The sequence below is a fragment of the Electrophorus electricus genome, chromosome 4, assembly GCF_013358815.1.
Source record: "Electrophorus electricus isolate fEleEle1 chromosome 4, fEleEle1.pri, whole genome shotgun sequence".
Classification (NCBI taxonomy): Eukaryota; Metazoa; Chordata; class Actinopteri; order Gymnotiformes; family Gymnotidae; genus Electrophorus; species Electrophorus electricus.
Window position 1 is genome coordinate 11,579,306 of NC_049538.1, and position 17,276 is coordinate 11,596,581.

At 40.4% G+C, this 17,276-nt stretch overlaps 2 protein-coding genes across 2 annotated transcripts; both read left to right on the forward strand.

The window, feature by feature from the left end:
• Positions 1 to 2,607: 2,607 nt before the first annotated feature.
• LOC113589727 (extracellular calcium-sensing receptor-like) lies at positions 2,608 to 6,543 on the forward strand. The gene is made up of 6 exons (XM_027029516.2): positions 2,608 to 2,843; positions 3,021 to 3,321; positions 3,550 to 4,335; positions 4,573 to 4,797; positions 5,062 to 5,185; positions 5,630 to 6,543. The coding sequence occupies exons 1-6, from the start codon at positions 2,608 to 2,610 to the stop codon at positions 6,541 to 6,543; spliced, it is 2,586 nt and encodes an 861-aa protein (XP_026885317.2).
• Positions 6,544 to 6,976: 433 nt separating this feature from the next.
• LOC113589728 (extracellular calcium-sensing receptor-like) lies at positions 6,977 to 13,884 on the forward strand. The gene is made up of 8 exons (XM_035525405.1): positions 6,977 to 6,987; positions 7,402 to 7,689; positions 9,751 to 10,068; positions 10,251 to 10,551; positions 10,772 to 11,545; positions 11,753 to 11,977; positions 12,356 to 12,479; positions 12,971 to 13,884. The coding sequence occupies exons 1-8, from the start codon at positions 6,977 to 6,979 to the stop codon at positions 13,882 to 13,884; spliced, it is 2,955 nt and encodes a 984-aa protein (XP_035381298.1).
• The last annotated feature ends 3,392 nt before the right edge of the window (positions 13,885 to 17,276 follow it).

The window sequence follows — 17,276 nt, forward strand, 5'->3', positions numbered from 1 at the left end:
ATGTGACATGATGAACAATAGTTTAATACTCAACCCAAAGTAAGGTGCTTCAGCGACATTTCAACTAAAAAGGGTACCTAATCATTGAATGGCCAATCTTCAAGGATGATCACATTTTATCTCTTTTGCATCTGCTCATAACATCTCATCACACCCTCTGGTGGATGGCCTGTAAAACATTCAGAACACACAAACAGCACAACCACAATGACATAGACTGTAACATTGACACATAACCTGACAATGAGACTACCATACCAGCTCAACATCTATAACCAGGCTACTGCCATGGCAGTGTTAACAATGTGTTGAGAGTCTCTTTCCTGACTATTATACAGATAAATTGTCCTGTGGTTAGGAACTGACTGATGCATAAAGAGGGGAAGGGTAGCTGACAGACAGTACTCTTGTAAAGAAAGTGTAGGCACAAGGTAGGTATATATAACAAGGAGGAAAACTAGACACAAGGAAAAACAGTGATCAAGAGGAGCGGTCTATGTGGAACTAGAATGCTCCGTATATACTAGCACAGAACCCATGAAAGAGAATATATTTACTGCATGGGTCCCAGGCACAAGTACTTGTAGGGCAACATCAAAAGAAAGACAGACAGCAACGGATAAGTCCTTCTGGAAACACCAGAAACCTGTGCTAACTCAGGAACTTACTTGGAAGGACAGCAAGGAAAAATACAGAGTGGGAAAAAGGAAAAGAACCAGAGCATATCCTCAGGCAATTAATTGTTTGAGTTGATCAGGCCTCTAGAATGGTACTCTTTTACCTACCAAGCATATTACTGTAGGCTGGGCAATGGCAATATTATTGAGGACTTCAGGTGGCAGAATGTTCCCTGGCTGCAACAGGCTGTAGTCCTCCATAACTGCAGGTGGCACTGTTGGCATTTGTAGTTGTAGTGACACTCTGGGACGAAAAGCAACGGGAAAAAGGTTGATGTCTGTGACACTGAGACTTCAGGAACAAAAGGTGTCACTGTCACATTGGAGGGACATCATAAAGAGAAGGATGTGCTACATGCTGTTGCTCCCATGATCAAGATCATTGGAAGAGCAAAGCCCACAGTTGGTCACTTATTAGCATAGCCAAAACTGAACTAAATGGTGTGTGACATGGGAACACTTTAAGTAACTGGGTATTCCACTTTATTACAGGATTTTGGAGATGCAGCGCAAGATCTTTGGTTAACATGGAGGAAAAGGAGGAAAGGAAGTAAAAAAGAAGGAGGTGTTGAGACCTTAAAAGCAGAAACATTAATCACTCATAACCTGAATTACAGAGTGTGGAGAGAGAAGACTGGCCTGTAACTTGCTCAAACCCCTTCTAGCACAATTTCTCCTGAACTATACCAAACACTAGAAGCCATGGAGTCAGATGGGTGTTAGTCCAGAACCTGGTGATGAGAGAAGCTTTGGCCAGAGACAGTGCAGCAAAAGAGATCCCAGTCAGACTGGCAGAGGAGGTAGCTTGGAGGCATGAAGCCAACATGGGTGCAGGAGACACTGAAGCTGCAAAGCCTTGAGAAGCACAGGAGGCCATAGCAGGAGAGACCTGGGAAACATCCAGTGGAGAGGTGACTATGGAGGCCATTGGACTGTAGAGTCCATTGGCACAGTTGCGTTCACACAATCAGACTCAGACATTGTGATAATGTGTCATCCCACACACTGGCCAAAAATACTAACATGCAAATTAGGTAGGCCTAGTTCATTTTCATTTACAAACTTTGTTACTTTATTATTTGCTGTGTAACAAACAGTTGCTAAGATACAGCTAGCATTAGGCTGCATTTATAATTATCTCTGAATTATTCCAGATAAATGTTGTCATAAGTGCATTTGGGGGTACATATACATAAACGTAAACCTATCCACTGCCCTAATTAACTCATTTTCTTCTTCATGACAGCATAGCAGCAGTCAGACACTAACTCATTGTTTTTTGTTGTTGTTGTTTTTTACTTCACTGCTAGTAACATAGATGCTAGTTTATTGGTTTATTATCATCATGAAAGACAGCAACACCATGGGCTGCATAAACAGCGTAACACTACTGTGATTCCAACTGCAGATAAACTCTCCTGTGAATTCAAGTTAATTAGAACAAATTCCAGATTCAAATGCCATATCTAGAATCATCTCAAATCCTTTAGTTTTCTTGTGAATAAATTATGCTACAGTAACAAACTACTGGACAAGCAACATAATTACTCAGTTGTCCAGGTATGTTAGTCCCTTATAATGAGAGGATAATGTATAAAAAGGGCTAATATTGCTACACAGCTCCTGAGATGTCTGCACTACATAGCCATTATTTTATTTTAAATTCATAGTTATACATGAACCACACATAAATAAATACAATTGGACAATTGTACAATTATAATATTTGCTATAACATTCTGTACACAACACAAAGACATGAGAAAACCTTGTGTCTTTGTTATGATTGACACTGAATTTAAATCCACACCTCATTTGCACAATTCACACCCACATTTACTGACAAGCCTTTACTGCAAGGTGACTATTTAAACCAGTGTAAGGCAGCCATCCAGACCTTCAGAGTGCTGGGAGGGACCGAGCTCCCACCATGCAGATCACTTCAATTCTGGTGTCATTTGTATCAGTGCTGTGGGTGACTGCGTTCAGCACTGCAGGATGTAAAGCAAACCCAGACAGCTGCAGGCTGTGGGCTGAGCCTCAGATGCCTATTTTGTCTATGGATGGAGATTTTGTAATTGGAGGGATTTTCTCTGTTCACTACTACATGAAATCAGAGCAAAATACCTACACCACGATGCCAGCACAGCCACAGTGTGCTGGGAGGTCTGTCTGTGAGGATAGAATGTCATTTATTTACAATTACAAAGATAAATGAGAAATGAAATTTTATCTACCAGTTTTTATACACGTTACCTATTGTAAACACAGCATAATATGTGATTCCCACATATTTGTCTGACGTTTTCATGGTTTTGTCTATTTTACTGTGTTTCCAAACAGCATGGAATTCAGGCAGCTGCACTTAGCCCGGGCCTTGGAATTTACCATCCACGAGATCAACAACAGCACAGAGCTCCTACCGGGAATCACATTAGGCTACCAGATATACGACTCGTGTTCTGCAGAGCCGATGTCAGTCAAAGTTGCATTTCAGTTTGCAAATGGCTTGGTCAGCGTTTTCAACGACACCAATGCATGTTTAAAATCTGCAGCTGCCACTGTACCTGCTGTCGTCGGAGAATCTTCTTCCTCCCCATCAATTGCCTTGGCCAGAATGCTCGGTCTATTTGGAATTGCAGAGGTGAACATCATTGGGGGTGCAGAACATCACATCTTTTTAAAAAATCTTGCTATTAGTTTAAACAGATAAATAGTTGACTTATAAATTATGCTGCAGAACACTACTCTAAGACTTGTAGAGAAAGGTTTTATATATAGTCTACCTTTATATATACATTATGCAACCTTACAACAAAATCAGGACACTAACGTATCGGTTCTTTCTCTTTTCGCACACTCTAAATTACAGGTGAGTCATTCTGCAACCTGCGCGTGCCTGAGCGATAAGAATCAGTTTCCGACATTCTTTAGGACGGTACCTAGTGACCACCACCAAGCGGCCGCACTGGCAAGAATGGTGAAGTATTATGGGTGGACATGGATTGGGGCAGTACGCAGTGACACGGACTACGGAAACTACGGAATGGCAGCGTTCCTAAAGGCAGCGCAGGAGGAGGGGATCTGTGTGGAGTACTCCGAGGCCTACTACAGAACACAACCGCGCATTAAACTGGAGAGGGTGGCAAACGTCATCCGCAGGTCCACGGCTCGTGTAATTGTAGCGTTTATAACAGCAGCCGACATGAAGTTTCTCTTGGAAGAACTGGTACAACAGCCACCCCCTCCACTTCAATGGATAGCCAGCGAGGCGTGGATCATACATCCAGACATTGTGCGGTTTAATATTTGCGCCGGTGCTGTGGGTTTTGGAGTCCCCCGGTCAGTTATCCCAGGACTTCCTGAGTTTCTTCTAGACCTCTCTCCAGCACAAGCCTTGAAATTGCCCATATTAACAGAATTTTGGGAGAGATCGTTCAGTTGTAGCCTAAAAGGGCGGACAGGCTCCTCAGAGTTCATGCGAGAATGTGACGGCAGTGAGGATATCCGCGCGCTACAGAACCCATACACAGACACGTCTCAGCTGCGCAACACTAACATGGTGTATAAAGCTACATATGCTATAGCGCATGCTATTCACAGTGTTATTTGTAATCACACACAATGCGACAAAACTAATAAATTCTCACAATGGCAGGTATAACACTACTTAATTAAAACCTTTTAAAACTGTTTAATTTATTAAGTCAAACTATGGTTATTGCAGTGTGTTAGATGTGTATGGCAAAAATATTCACTAATGACAAAGCATCTTATTCATGTAATCATGTATTAATGATAGGCTACAGGTAAACTGTTTGTTTATTTATTTATTTTGTAGTGAGGAATTTAAATGGTGCCATGACTTTTCTTTAAGTTGTATCTATTGCTGCAGATACTCAACCAGCTCAAGAGAGTGAACTTCACCACAAAGAATGGTTATCAGGTCAACTTTGATTCTAATGGAGACCCTGTAGCTGTCTATGAGCTCATAAACTGGCAGTTTAAGAAAGATGGAACTTTAGACTTTGTGCCAGTGGGCTACTATGACTCATCCAAACCAAGAGGACAGGAGTTCAGAATGAGCAGTGCTATCCACTGGCTGGGACATCAGACAGAGGTACAGTATAACTTACACTGTACATACCAGACATAATTACTCCCTAGAAAACAGGGGTTTCCTCCAGGCCTGGAGGAAAAGAACACTTGAGTGTCCATTATTTTCCTAATTCTGAATCACCTTATTTAATGAATGAAGTTGCTTTAATTTTGTGCAGAATTTAATCAGATGTATTACAATAAGTAAAACAGTAACCTGTACAGTGACCATTACCATCCAGGATTTGCATTTAACTGTTTCTCTAATACCTGTTGTCTTCCCCAGGTGCCAGTGTCTGTGTGCAGTGAGAGCTGTCCTCCAGGCACCAGGAAGGCTGTGCAGAAGGGAAGGCCTGTCTGCTGCTATGACTGTATACCATGCGCAGAGGGAGAGATCAGTAACAAGACAGGTTATGTTTCACAGAGCATAATGTGAAATGAAGGTTTTACTAGACTTGTCTTGGTCTTGGTTGTCAGTTTACAGAATAAAGATATCTGTCAATGCTCAGTGCAGGGTAGAACATGTCCTTTGACTCAGCAGCATTCTGTATTTAATTCATATATAGCCACAGAAGCATTATACTAACATCAGTAATACAACAAAGCATTGCAACACAGTACCTTTAATTCACAACGAAAATTTTATTTAAATATTTGTATATATTTACAAACAGTGCCACTAAAAATAATTAAAATAAGAAAGAGGCTTTGAAAGGATCCAAGAGAAAATGAAACACATTCATAGTCTGCTTGGGTCATTCTCTTGTGCAACTCTACTGTGTTCTGCAGTGTGATGCCTTACTAGGAGATTGTTTCTAATATGTGGATCTGACATTATTTTTCTAATCTCTTAGATTCTCTGGACTGTATGCACTGCCCTCCAGATTTCTGGCCTAATGCTAATCAAGACAGCTGCCTCCCCAAGCCTGTTGAGTTCCTCTCCTGGGATGACACTTTAGGCATTATCCTAACTGTGTTCTCCATCACTGGAGCCTTCATGTCTGTGTGTGTAGCTTCAATCTTCTACAAATACAGGGCGTCTCCCATAGTCCGAGCCAACAACTCAGAGCTGAGCTTCCTGCTGCTCTTCTCTCTGACTCTGTGTTTCCTCTGTTCACTTACTTTCATTGGTCGGCCCTCTGAGTGGTCCTGCATGCTACGCCACACAGCGTTTGGGATCACCTTCGTCCTCTGCATCTCCTGTGTTCTGGGGAAAACAATAGTGGTGTTAATGGCCTTCAGGGCTACACTTCCAGGCAGTAATGTCATGAAATGGTTTGGGCCTCCACAGCAGAGACTTAGTGTTCTTACCTTTACTCTAAAACAGGCCATTATATGTGTGATTTGGTTAAAAGTATCTCCTCCTTTCCCTTTTAAAAATCTAAGGCTCTATAAGGACAAAATCATCCTTGAATGTAATGTAGGATCAAGCATAGGCTTCTGGGCTGTGCTGGGTTATATAGGACTCCTGGCAGTTTTGTGTTTTGTTTTGGCTTTTCTAGCAAGGAAGTTACCTGATAACTTTAATGAAGCCAAATTCATCACATTTAGCATGCTCATATTCTGTGCAGTTTGGATCACCTTTATTCCAGCTTATGTCAGCTCTCCTGGAAAATTCACTGTAGCTGTAGAGATATTTGCTATTTTAGCTTCAAGCTTTGGTTTGTTTATTTGTATTTTTGCTCCAAAATGTTTTATAATTGTTTTTAGACCAACAAAGAATACTAAGAAACACCTTATGGGTAAGGTACCCTCAAAAGCACTCTGAGACCCTAACTCAGATAGCAGATGTAACTTAAAGGTGCAGTATCATTATATAAACTGCAGCCAGTTATGATTAGATTTACATGTACATAGTAAATCAGTGTCACCCATAAGCCTGTAGTGTCTGTTTTATGTTTGTGTAAGCAAGCTTGATGAACCTAACATGCTTTTTATAACCAATCAAGTGGATTAAAGTAGTTTTAGATAATCTTCCTAAATTATCAACTGAATAATCTCTTTGGTTCATGGCCACGTCTGTTCAGATATTCATTTTTATTTTTATAATGTAGATAAAATATTTTTAGAAATATATTAAAACAGATTGAGTTGGCCTTCACTGTCACACAGCTTGTTGTTACAAACAAGATGATTAAGTCCCACTGCACGCAATGGGCTGTACCACATGACTAGTGAGGAGAGGAGCATTCTGTGACAAAATGACAAAAAGGTGAGACCACTGCAGATGTCTACTAAGTGATTAAAATGCAATGCTGGTGTTAAAATATCCAGCTTTGTCAGACATGCTGGTCTCTTTGATGAGGGTTTTCAACAATTGGGTTCTCATACTGTATGCTATTAAGCCAAATGCGATTCACATTGTACCTATTCTGAAGAAGGATGGATGCATCTGAATTTATGGTGATTTCAAGGTCACACTGAACCCAGTACTGTCAGTTGAACACTCTAAATCATATTGATGAACTTTTTGCAGGCTTGGAAGGAGACTTGAAGTTCAGTAAAATCATACTCTTCCAGGCATATATGCAGATGTGGTTAGATGAGAGTTCTGAATAGCTGCTCACGATTGTGACCCATAAGGGACTTTTCAGATATACACATCTGCATTTTGGGGTTATTTCAGGGTCATGCCAGTGCCTGCACTTTTCCAGAGAACAAAGGATCAAATTGTAAGTGGACTGCCTGGTGTTCAGCGGTACTTGGATGACATCTTGGTAATTGGAAAAACTAAGGAGCTGCACCTGAGCAATCTAACCGTCACACTACATCATATTAAGGACTATGGTCTGAGAGTTTGCATAAACAATTATGAGTTCTTCAACTACTTTGTGGAGTACTTAGAACATGTCATAGAAGCCAAGGGGCTTCATAAAGCAGACCTTGAAACCGCTACACCGGTTACTCTGTCAAGGTAGCCAATGAAGGTGGACAGAATAATGGAACAAGGCATTCACAGAAACAAGGCAGCACTGACACACTTTGAACCAAAGTTGCCAACACAGCTAGCCTGCAATGCTTCACCATATGGAATGGGGGCTGTAATTTCCAATATCATGCAATCAGGTGAGGAAAACCAAATTATGTTCACTTCAGGCAACTTGAACAAGGCAGGAAGCAGATATGAGCAGGTCAGTGAGAAGCTTTGGGAATTGTCTTCAGTCTACAAAGGTTTCACCAGTACTTGTTTTGGAGGCGTTTCTTTCTGTTGACTGATCACAGGGCACTGACGACTGCCTTCATGGGGTTTACCCTCTCTGGCTGCCTTCCTTATGCAGGGATGGGCTTTGCTGTTGTCAGCACACACATACAATATCAAGTATGGCAAGTCAGAATTACACCACAATGATGATAGGCTTTTGAGATGGCCATTGCTGTTGTTACATCCTGAGAGCAGCCAGCAGGACATATTTTACTTAAGACAAGCCAAGGAGACCCTGGAGACATCACCACAGATGCAGAAGGGAACATGAAACTACTCTGTCCTGTCAAAAATGATGGAAGTAATCACTGATGGTCATGTTGTTCATGATGCACATTTACAACGCTACCTGTCCAGGTGATGATCTCTCAATCCAGTCTGGGTGTCTTCTCTGTGTCAAACACTGTTTAGGCTTCTGACAATGCAGTTTGAAGAAGACACACTGATCAACTACTGCAAGGGTCTACCCCTACTGCAAGGGTCTGACATACTGATGCCTTCAGCAGTCACAGTGGACCATCATTCTCCATCCTTGTCTATTGTTGCAGAAAACAATTCCCAAAAGATAAATTCTGATGGGACAGCAATGCAAGACACTTCTGTTTCAGTGCCAGTGGTGACACCCAATGGAGAACAGTGTTACCTTCAAAAGAATGATGTCCTCCTTCCTGATTGACATATCGGTTAGCACTTAACCTGTGAGAGGGAGGAAAATAACCCCCGTGGTTGAGTCAGGAAATGAGTACTCTACTCTACCCTGTAGTTAGTTATTAAAAAAAAAAAAAAAAAAAATCCAAAAGATAGATTTGTTTGTTTTCTGTGCAGACTTGTCTATGTGTGGTAGTGTGATTTTCATGTTGCTATGTTTCATTTGGGCGGGGGGGGATGTGATTTTGTCTTTTGTAAAATGTTGACTATTCAGTGATTCCATGCTTGTAGTGATGCACGGAATGTTGGGATAGGTTGTTTCCTTGTTACTGCATGAGAACAGAATGCCAAGTAAACACCATTAGTTAACATCTCTCAGTGTTTCTGTCTCTCTCTGATTATTCCTGGCAGACTTAAATTTCCGACATAAACGTGACTTCATCTCACACACTGGCCACTCACTTCTCAGCAGCTGACAAGCATTCAGTCAACGTTCATAATAGGAACATAGATAGCTAGCCAATTTCCAAAACCAGACTTCCTGAATCAGTGGATTTGTTAAAAAATTTAGTTTATCATCTTGAAAGACAGTAACATCAAGCGGCTGCAAAAACAATACCTTGACTCTGCAGTGGCACATACAACATTAGACCTTCACTGCAACTCAGCTCTCCAGTGCTTTTTAACAAAGTACAAGTTCATTTGAACAAACAGACTCCAGGTTCAATCGCCATACCTAGAATCACCCCAAGACCTTCGTTGTGCATAAACAAATCTAGAGTGACATGCAGCTGGACAAGAAACAATTGCTACACAATAGTCGTTATTTTTGGTCCCCTAAATTGAGAGAATAATGCGTAAAACGGTGAAAATGCAACATACTTCGCTTGAAATCTGAAGTATGACTTCATAGTCATTGTTTCAGTTTAAATCCAGTGTCACATACAGTAGTCCAAATCTAAACACAAATAAAATATAATTGTCCAACTTATTTAAAGACTGTATATACTATAATAATATTCTATGACAAAGATATGACAAAAACATTGTTGGTCATCATTATGATTAACACTGAATATAAATCCACACCTTCTGTGCTCAATTCACACCCACATTTACTGACAGGTCATCACAGCAAGGTGGCTATTTAAACCAGTGTAAAGCAGCCATCCAGACTTTCAGAGTACTGGGAGGCACCAAGCCCACCATGCAGATCACTTCAAGTCTGGTGTCATTTGTATCAGTGCTGTGGATGACTGTGTTCAGCCCTGCAGAATGTAAGGGAAACACAGTCAGCTGCAGGCTGTGGACTGAGCCTCAGATGCCTATTTTGTCTATGGATGGAGATTTTGTAATTGGAGGGATTTTCTCTATTCACTACAGCATGAGATCAGAGCTGAACACCTACACCACAATGCCAGCACAGCCACGGTGCACTGGAAGGTTTGTCTGTGACTGTTAAGTTGACAGTACAGAGAGCATGTAATTTATTTACAATTACAAAAAGAAATGAAATTATGCTACCACTTTTTCTAGTCACATGTTACTTATTGTAAACACATCTTAAGTTGTAATTGTACCTGACGTTTTCAGGGTTTTGTCTGCTTTACTGTGTTTCCAAATAGCATGGAATACAGGCAGCTGCGCTTCGCCCGGGCCTTGGAATTTACCATCAACCAGATCAACAATAGCACAGTTCTCCTGCCGGGCATCACGTTAGGCTACCAGATATACGACTCATGCTCTGCTATACCGATATCAGTGAAAGCTGCATTTCAGTTTGCAAATGGCCTGGAACCTGTTTTCAATGTCACCGATGCCTGTTTAAACTCTGCAGCTGCCGCTGTACCTGCGATCGTAGGAGATTCTTCTTCCACTCCGTCAATTGCCATGGCCAGAACGCTTGGTCTTTTTGGAATTCCACAGGTGAACATCCTTTGTAGGCTACATCACATCGTTCTCAGGCATGCTATTACTATCGCTATTAAAGTGATAAGTAGTTGTATAAGAAGGGTTTATAAATTATGTCACAGTCCAATACTCTAATGTAAGACGTGTAGAGAAATGCTTTACAGATATTCAGCGTTATAACTAAATCAGGATACTCAACAGTTCTTTCACTTTTCAAACACTCACTGACTTATAGGTGAGTCATTCTGCAACCTGCGCGTGCCTGAGCGATAAGCGTCAGTTTCCTGCCTTCTTTAGGACCGTTCCGAGTGACGAACACCAAGCGGCCGCACTAGCGAGAATGGTGAAGTATTATGGCTGGTCATGGATTGGAGCAGTGCGCAGCGATACAGACTACGGAAACTATGGAATGGCAGCGTTCCTAAAGGCAGCGCAGGAGGAGGGGATCTGTGTGGAGTACTCCGAGGCCTACTACAGGACACAACCGCGCAGTAAACTGGAGAGAGTGGCAAATGTCATCCGCAGATCCACGGCTCGAGTCATAGTAGCGTTTCTAACCTCAAGCGACATGAAGTTTCTCGTGGAAGAACTGATCCGACAGCCACTGCCTCCGATTCAGTGGATAGCCAGCGAATCGTGGATCATACATCCAGACTTTCTACGGTTTAACATTTGCGCCGGTGCTTTAGGATTTGGTTTCCCCCGGTCAGTTATCCCAGGTCTTCCTGAGTTTCTACTAGACCTTTCTCCAGCTCAAGCCTCGACATCGCCCATATTAACGGAATTTTGGGAGAGCTCATTCAGCTGTAGCCTTAAAGGGCGGACAGGCATGCGGGAATGTGACGGCAGTGAGGACATCCGTGCGCTACAGAACCCATACACAGACACGTCTCAGCTGCGCATCACTAACTTGGTGTATAAAGCTACATATGCCATAGCGCATGCTATACACAGTGTTATCTGTAATGACACGCAGTGCGACAAAACTAATAAGTTCGCCCCATGGCAGGTATTTAAATCTTAATTTAAGCATCTTAATTTATACATCAAATCAAGTCCTTTTAAATGTATTAAAAGATATAGAGGATTCAATATTGACTACCGATAAAGTATTTTATAAATGTAATAATAGTGTACTACAGGTAAGGGTTTTGGTCTGTAGTGAGGCATTTAAACACTGCAATGATCTTTCATTAAGTTGTATCTACTGCTCCAGATACTCGACCAGCTGAAGAGAGTGAACTTCACCACAAAGAACGGTTATGAAGTCAACTTTGATTCCAACGGAGACCCTGTAGCTGTCTATGAACTCATAAACCTGCAGTTTAAGAAAGATGGCACTTTAGATTTTGTGCCAGTGGGCTACTATGACTCATCCAAACCCAGAGGAAAGGAGTTCAGAATGAGCAGTGCTATCAGCTGGGTGGGAGGACAGACAGAGGTACAATAAAACACTCCCTGTACTTTCACTGTACAGAGATGTTCTTAAACTCCAGGCCTGGAGGAATACAACACTCAACTGTTCATTATTTTCCTAATGCTCACTCACGTAATTTTATTAATAAAGGTGCTTTATTTATCCACTGAATTTTTTTGTGTTAGAATAGGAAATACAATAATTTTTGCAGTTTTCCTTAAACCTGATATGATTTATGAAGGCTCATGAATTATCTACTGAATTTAATTGGATGTGTTAGCACAGAAAAAAAAAAAAACTAACCTGTGCAGTGGGCATTATCATCCAGGACAGATACTTCAAACAGAGTAGATTTGCATTTGATTGTTTTTGAATTTTTCTAATTCATATTGTCTTTCCCAGGTTCCAGTGTCTGTGTGCAGTGAGAGCTGTCCTCCAGGCACCAGGAAGGCTGTGCAAAAGCGAAGGCCTGTCTGCTGCTATGACTGTATACCATGTGCAGAGGGAGAGATCAGTAACAAGACAGGTTTTGTATCACAGAGTATAATGTGATATTAAGATTGTATTAGCCTTGTCTTCTGCCTTGGTTGCAAGTTTATAGAATAAAGATATCTATCGATGCTCAGTGGAGGGCAGAATATGTCATTTGACACAGCAACATTCTGTACAGAATTTATATATAGATATATAGAGAGGCTTTATATATAGATATATATTGAGGTTTTATATATAGATATATTTTGAGGCTTTATATATAGATATATTTTGAGGCTTTATATATAGATATATATTGAGGCTTTATATATAGATATATAGAGAGGCTTTGAGGGGATCCAAAAGAAAAAGAAACACAACATAGTCTGAGTGGCTCAAACAATGAAATTATAGTCAGTGATACACTTTTTGGAGGCAGTCATAGTGTGGTTGGATGATTGCCTTGTTTCGACTCTACTGTGATGCCTTACGTGAAAATTGTTTCTGATATGTGGCTCTGACATTAATTTTCTAATTTCTTAGATTATCTGGACTGTGTTCGCTGCCCTCCTGAATTCTGGCCTAATGCCAAACAAGACATCTGTCTCCCCAAGCCTATTGAGTTCCTCTCCTGGGATGACACTCTAGCCATCATTCTGACAGTTGTTTCCATCACTGGGGCCTTCATGTCTGTGTCTGTAGGTGCTGTCTTCTATAAACACAGGGCATCTCCCATCGTCCGAGCCAGCAACTCAGAGCTGAGCTTCCTGCTGCTCTTCTCTCTGACTCTGTGTTTCCTCTGTTCACTTACTTTCATTGGTCGGCCCTCTGAGTGGTCCTGTATGCTGCGCCACACAGCATTTGGGATCACCTTCGTCCTCTGCATCTCCTGTGTTCTGGGGAAAACAATAGTGGTGTTAATGGCCTTCAGGGCTACACTTCCAGGGAGTAATGTCATGAAATGGTTTGGGCCTCCACAGCAGAGACTCAGTGTTCTTACCTTTACTCTAAAACAGGCCATTATTTGTATGATTTGGTTAAAAGTATCTCCTCCTTTTCCTTTTAAAAATCTAAAGCTCTATAAGGACAGAATCATCCTTGAATGTCATTTAGGATCAAGCATAGGCTTCTGGGCTGTACTGGGTTATATTGGGCTCTTGGCTGTTTTATGTTTTGTTTTGGCTTTTCTAGCACGGAAGTTGCCTGATAACTTTAATGAAGCCAAATTCATCACGTTCAGCATGCTCATATTCTGTGCAGTTTGGATCACTTTTATTCCAGCTTATGTCAGCTCTCCTGGAAAATTCACTGTAGCTGTGGAGATATTTGCTATTTTAGCTTCAAGCTTTGGTTTGATAATTTGTATTTTTGTTCCAAAATGTTTTATAATTGTTTTTAGACCAACAAAAAATACCAAGAAACTCCTTATGGGTAAAGTACCCTCAAAAGCTCTCTGAAACCATAAACGCAGATAGCAAATGTAAATTAAAAGTCCAGTAACATTATATAAACTGTAGAGAGTTGATTAGATCTACACATACAACATAGTACACATAGTAAATCAGTGTCAGCCATAAACCTTTAGTCGCCAATTTATGTTTGTGTCAGCAAGCTTGATGAACCTAACATGCTTTTTATAACCAATGAAGCGTATTAAAGACGTTTTAGATAATCCTCCTAAATTATCAGCCCATTAATCTCATTGGTTCTCTCCCATTCAGATATTAATTTTCATGTCATTTTATAAAATATATAACATATTTTATAATATTTAAATATATCATGATATTTAGTTATAAAATATATCCCCTATATATCCCTCCATTACTAATCAAGTGGATTAAAGAACCTTTAGATAATGTTTCTAAATTATCAACCAATTCATTTAATTGGTTCACTCCCATGTCTGTTCAGATATTCATTTTTCTTTTGAGAATGTGGATAAAATATTTTATAATGTTTAAATATATAATAAAACAGGTTGAGTTAACCTTCATTGCCACATGGCCTGAGGCCTGGAAACAATGTGATGAAATGGCTTGGGCCTGTGCAGTAGAGGATCATCATCTTTAGCTGCGCCCTGAAATGCTAATCTGTGCTGCATGGCTCATAGCCTCCCCGCTGTTCCCTTACAGAAACACATAGTATCAGCATACCAAGATCATTCTAGACTGCAGTGTGGAATCAGATCTGGCTTTCTGGTGTGTGTAGGGCTACAATTACCTTCTTTTGGATTTGTTTAAAATATATGTTATTTTACTTTTCAATTTTGGACTGCGAGTGTGCTAGTTTGCACAGAAATGTTCATCTAAAACTTGAGGCAAACAGGATGGACAAAGAAAAAAGAAATGCAGATTAAACAATTATTTTTTTTATATGTTTGTCTGTCAAACCCAGTCATCTCTGCAGCTACTGTATTTACACAGTGATAAACTATGTAATTATTGCTTTTAAAGACATTTGAAAGAGCATGTTTACATTATCCAATACCTAAAGAAAATCAAATTTTGTCAGTAGCCTAATCTGATCAAAGTGTTTACCTGCATGTGGGCAATCAGATGAGTTGGAAAACCCTGGGTTTACATGAGTCAGGCAATAATCAGATTTCTGCTTGGCAACCAGCCAATAATCTCACAAATGTATGTAACAAGCTTCAACGGATGTATTATAAAATTTACCATGGCTTTTTGTAAACTTGGACCCAATGTACTGACAAATATGGATCTTCATTTTTTTAATGGTTACTAATAGTCCAAAATGCTACCTTTGTTACAGCTTTCTCTATATTGATGCAAAGACGGAGACAAACATTTTATCCATGTGCATCTGATGCATTATTCATAGGGGCATTTAATTCTGTTAGCCACTTCCAGGATAGCTCTAAAATCCAGCTTTTTATTTGATTTCATAAGGCTTTTATCCGATCTAAGAAATCTGCATATGTTGTTTACATGTCTGCTTGAATAATCAGATAACTCGAGAAATCTGATTATGATTATTAATACATATAAATGCACTTAGTGATTGGTTTGTCTGTTAGGTCATATACTGGATATTATATTGCATGTTACTACAGGGACCAGTATGCATTAACAGTAAATACTGAGTGCATTATGCAGTATACAGTAGGTAGTAGGCTATTTCAAACATAGCCTATGATACCATTTCACTGCGAGTTATACTGTGTATGACTATGTATGTGACAAATAAACTTGAACTTGATTTATAGTTCAGAAATTATTGAAAATGTTTAACACTGTGCTACAACATTTCTATCAGGCAAATTAAGTTATTTCAACCCTCTTGTACCTTGCTACCATGATTGGTATTTCTGGGCCTTGCCGTCTTTGCTGCACATTTCGTTTTAGCAAAGATAACTGTAAGGGCCCAAGGCAAGGAGCCCGGGCAAGGAGCAGGACGTTCAGACTCCCTCGACGGATATAGACATTTATTGTGAAAAACAGAAGACAAGGGCACTCACATAAATGGTGAGCACATAAAACATCGTGGAGGCCAACACAAACAAGAAATGACAAATAGCTACATTTTCAACAACAAAACTGCATGCACCGACATCGGTTTAAATACACACAAACAATACACACTAAACCATTTGCAGGTGTCAGCAGACACCAGAGACGTGGCTACAAACAAGAACAAGTACAATGAATTCCCACAGCATGCGGCGGGCTGAACCACATGACCAGTGGAAAGTGGAGCATTCTGTGACAATAATAATAATAATAAAGAAGAAGCAGAAGAAAAAAATACCAGCAATTACAATAGAACTTTAAAACAAAACACAAGCCTTGGTTGCAAGATTCACAGTTTAGCATATCATATATTTTAGCATTTTAGCATTGGCTCTATAGTATGCAAAACCTTTAGTTGCTCTCCCTGCACCTGTCTAAAAGAGGGAACATAATAGGGGCACTGAAAACCTCCAACAAAAAGGTTGGCATTCAAATAAAAACATAGTGGTTCACAATTAACTAGTGACATATTTGACAAACTACATGTATTATTTAGTATTATTATGAGAACATTAAAATGAGAACATAGAGACAGGGGATGCTCAGGGATGTTCAGGGAGCATGACTGCATGGCTCTCAAAGCAAATCAAGGGGATCCCAGGTTGTAGGGAAACATCAAAGGAAAGACAGACAGCAAGTCCTTCTGGAAACACCAGTAACTCCTGCTAACTCAGGAACATACATGGAACAAAAGAAAGGAAAAATACAGAGTGGGAAAAGGAGAAAGAACCAGCAGAACCAGTGCATATCCTCAAGCAATGAATTGTTTGATCTCATAAGGTCTCTGGAATGGTACTTTTTGGCATACCAAACATATTACTGTAGGCTGTCCAATGGCAGTACTATCCAGGACTACTATCCAAGGGGCACTGTTGGCACTCAAGGTTGCAGTGATAGTCTGGGGCACTAAGCAACAGGAGAAAGGTTGATGACAGTGACATTGAGACTTCAGGAACATAAGCTGGCACTCTCACTTTGGTGGGACATCCCATGGTCAAGAAGGTTGGAAGAGCAAAGCCCTCACGTGGCCACTTATTAGCATAGCCAAAACTGAACTAAATGGTGTGTGACATGGGAATATTTTAATTAACACGGTTTTCACCTTTCTTACAGGATTTTGGAACTCCAGAGCAAGATATTTGGTTAACAGGTAGTAACTAGGCAGGACAGGAGGCTCTGGAACAAGGAGGTGAAGGGGTGGTAAGACTTTAAAAGCGGAGACATGAATCACTGAAAACCTGCCATACAGAGTGTGGAAAGAGAAGACTGGACTGGAAGTTGCTCAACAAGCACAATTTACCTGGACACAATTTCTC

Coding starts and splice junctions, on each gene's coding strand:
- LOC113589727 (XM_027029516.2), top strand. CDS start 2,608: ATGCAGATCACTTCAATTCTGGTGTCATTTGTATCAGTGCTGTGGGTG. Junction 2,844..3,020: donor CAGCCACAGTGTGCTGGGAG/GTCTGTCTGTGA, acceptor GTTTCCAAACAG/CATGGAATTCAGGCAGCTGC. Junction 4,336..4,572: donor ATAAATTCTCACAATGGCAG/GTATAACACTAC, acceptor CTATTGCTGCAG/ATACTCAACCAGCTCAAGAG.
- LOC113589728 (XM_035525405.1), top strand. Junction 7,690..9,750: donor ACACCGGTTACTCTGTCAAG/GTAGCCAATGAA, acceptor ATTTACTGACAG/GTCATCACAGCAAGGTGGCT. Junction 11,546..11,752: donor ATAAGTTCGCCCCATGGCAG/GTATTTAAATCT, acceptor CTACTGCTCCAG/ATACTCGACCAGCTGAAGAG.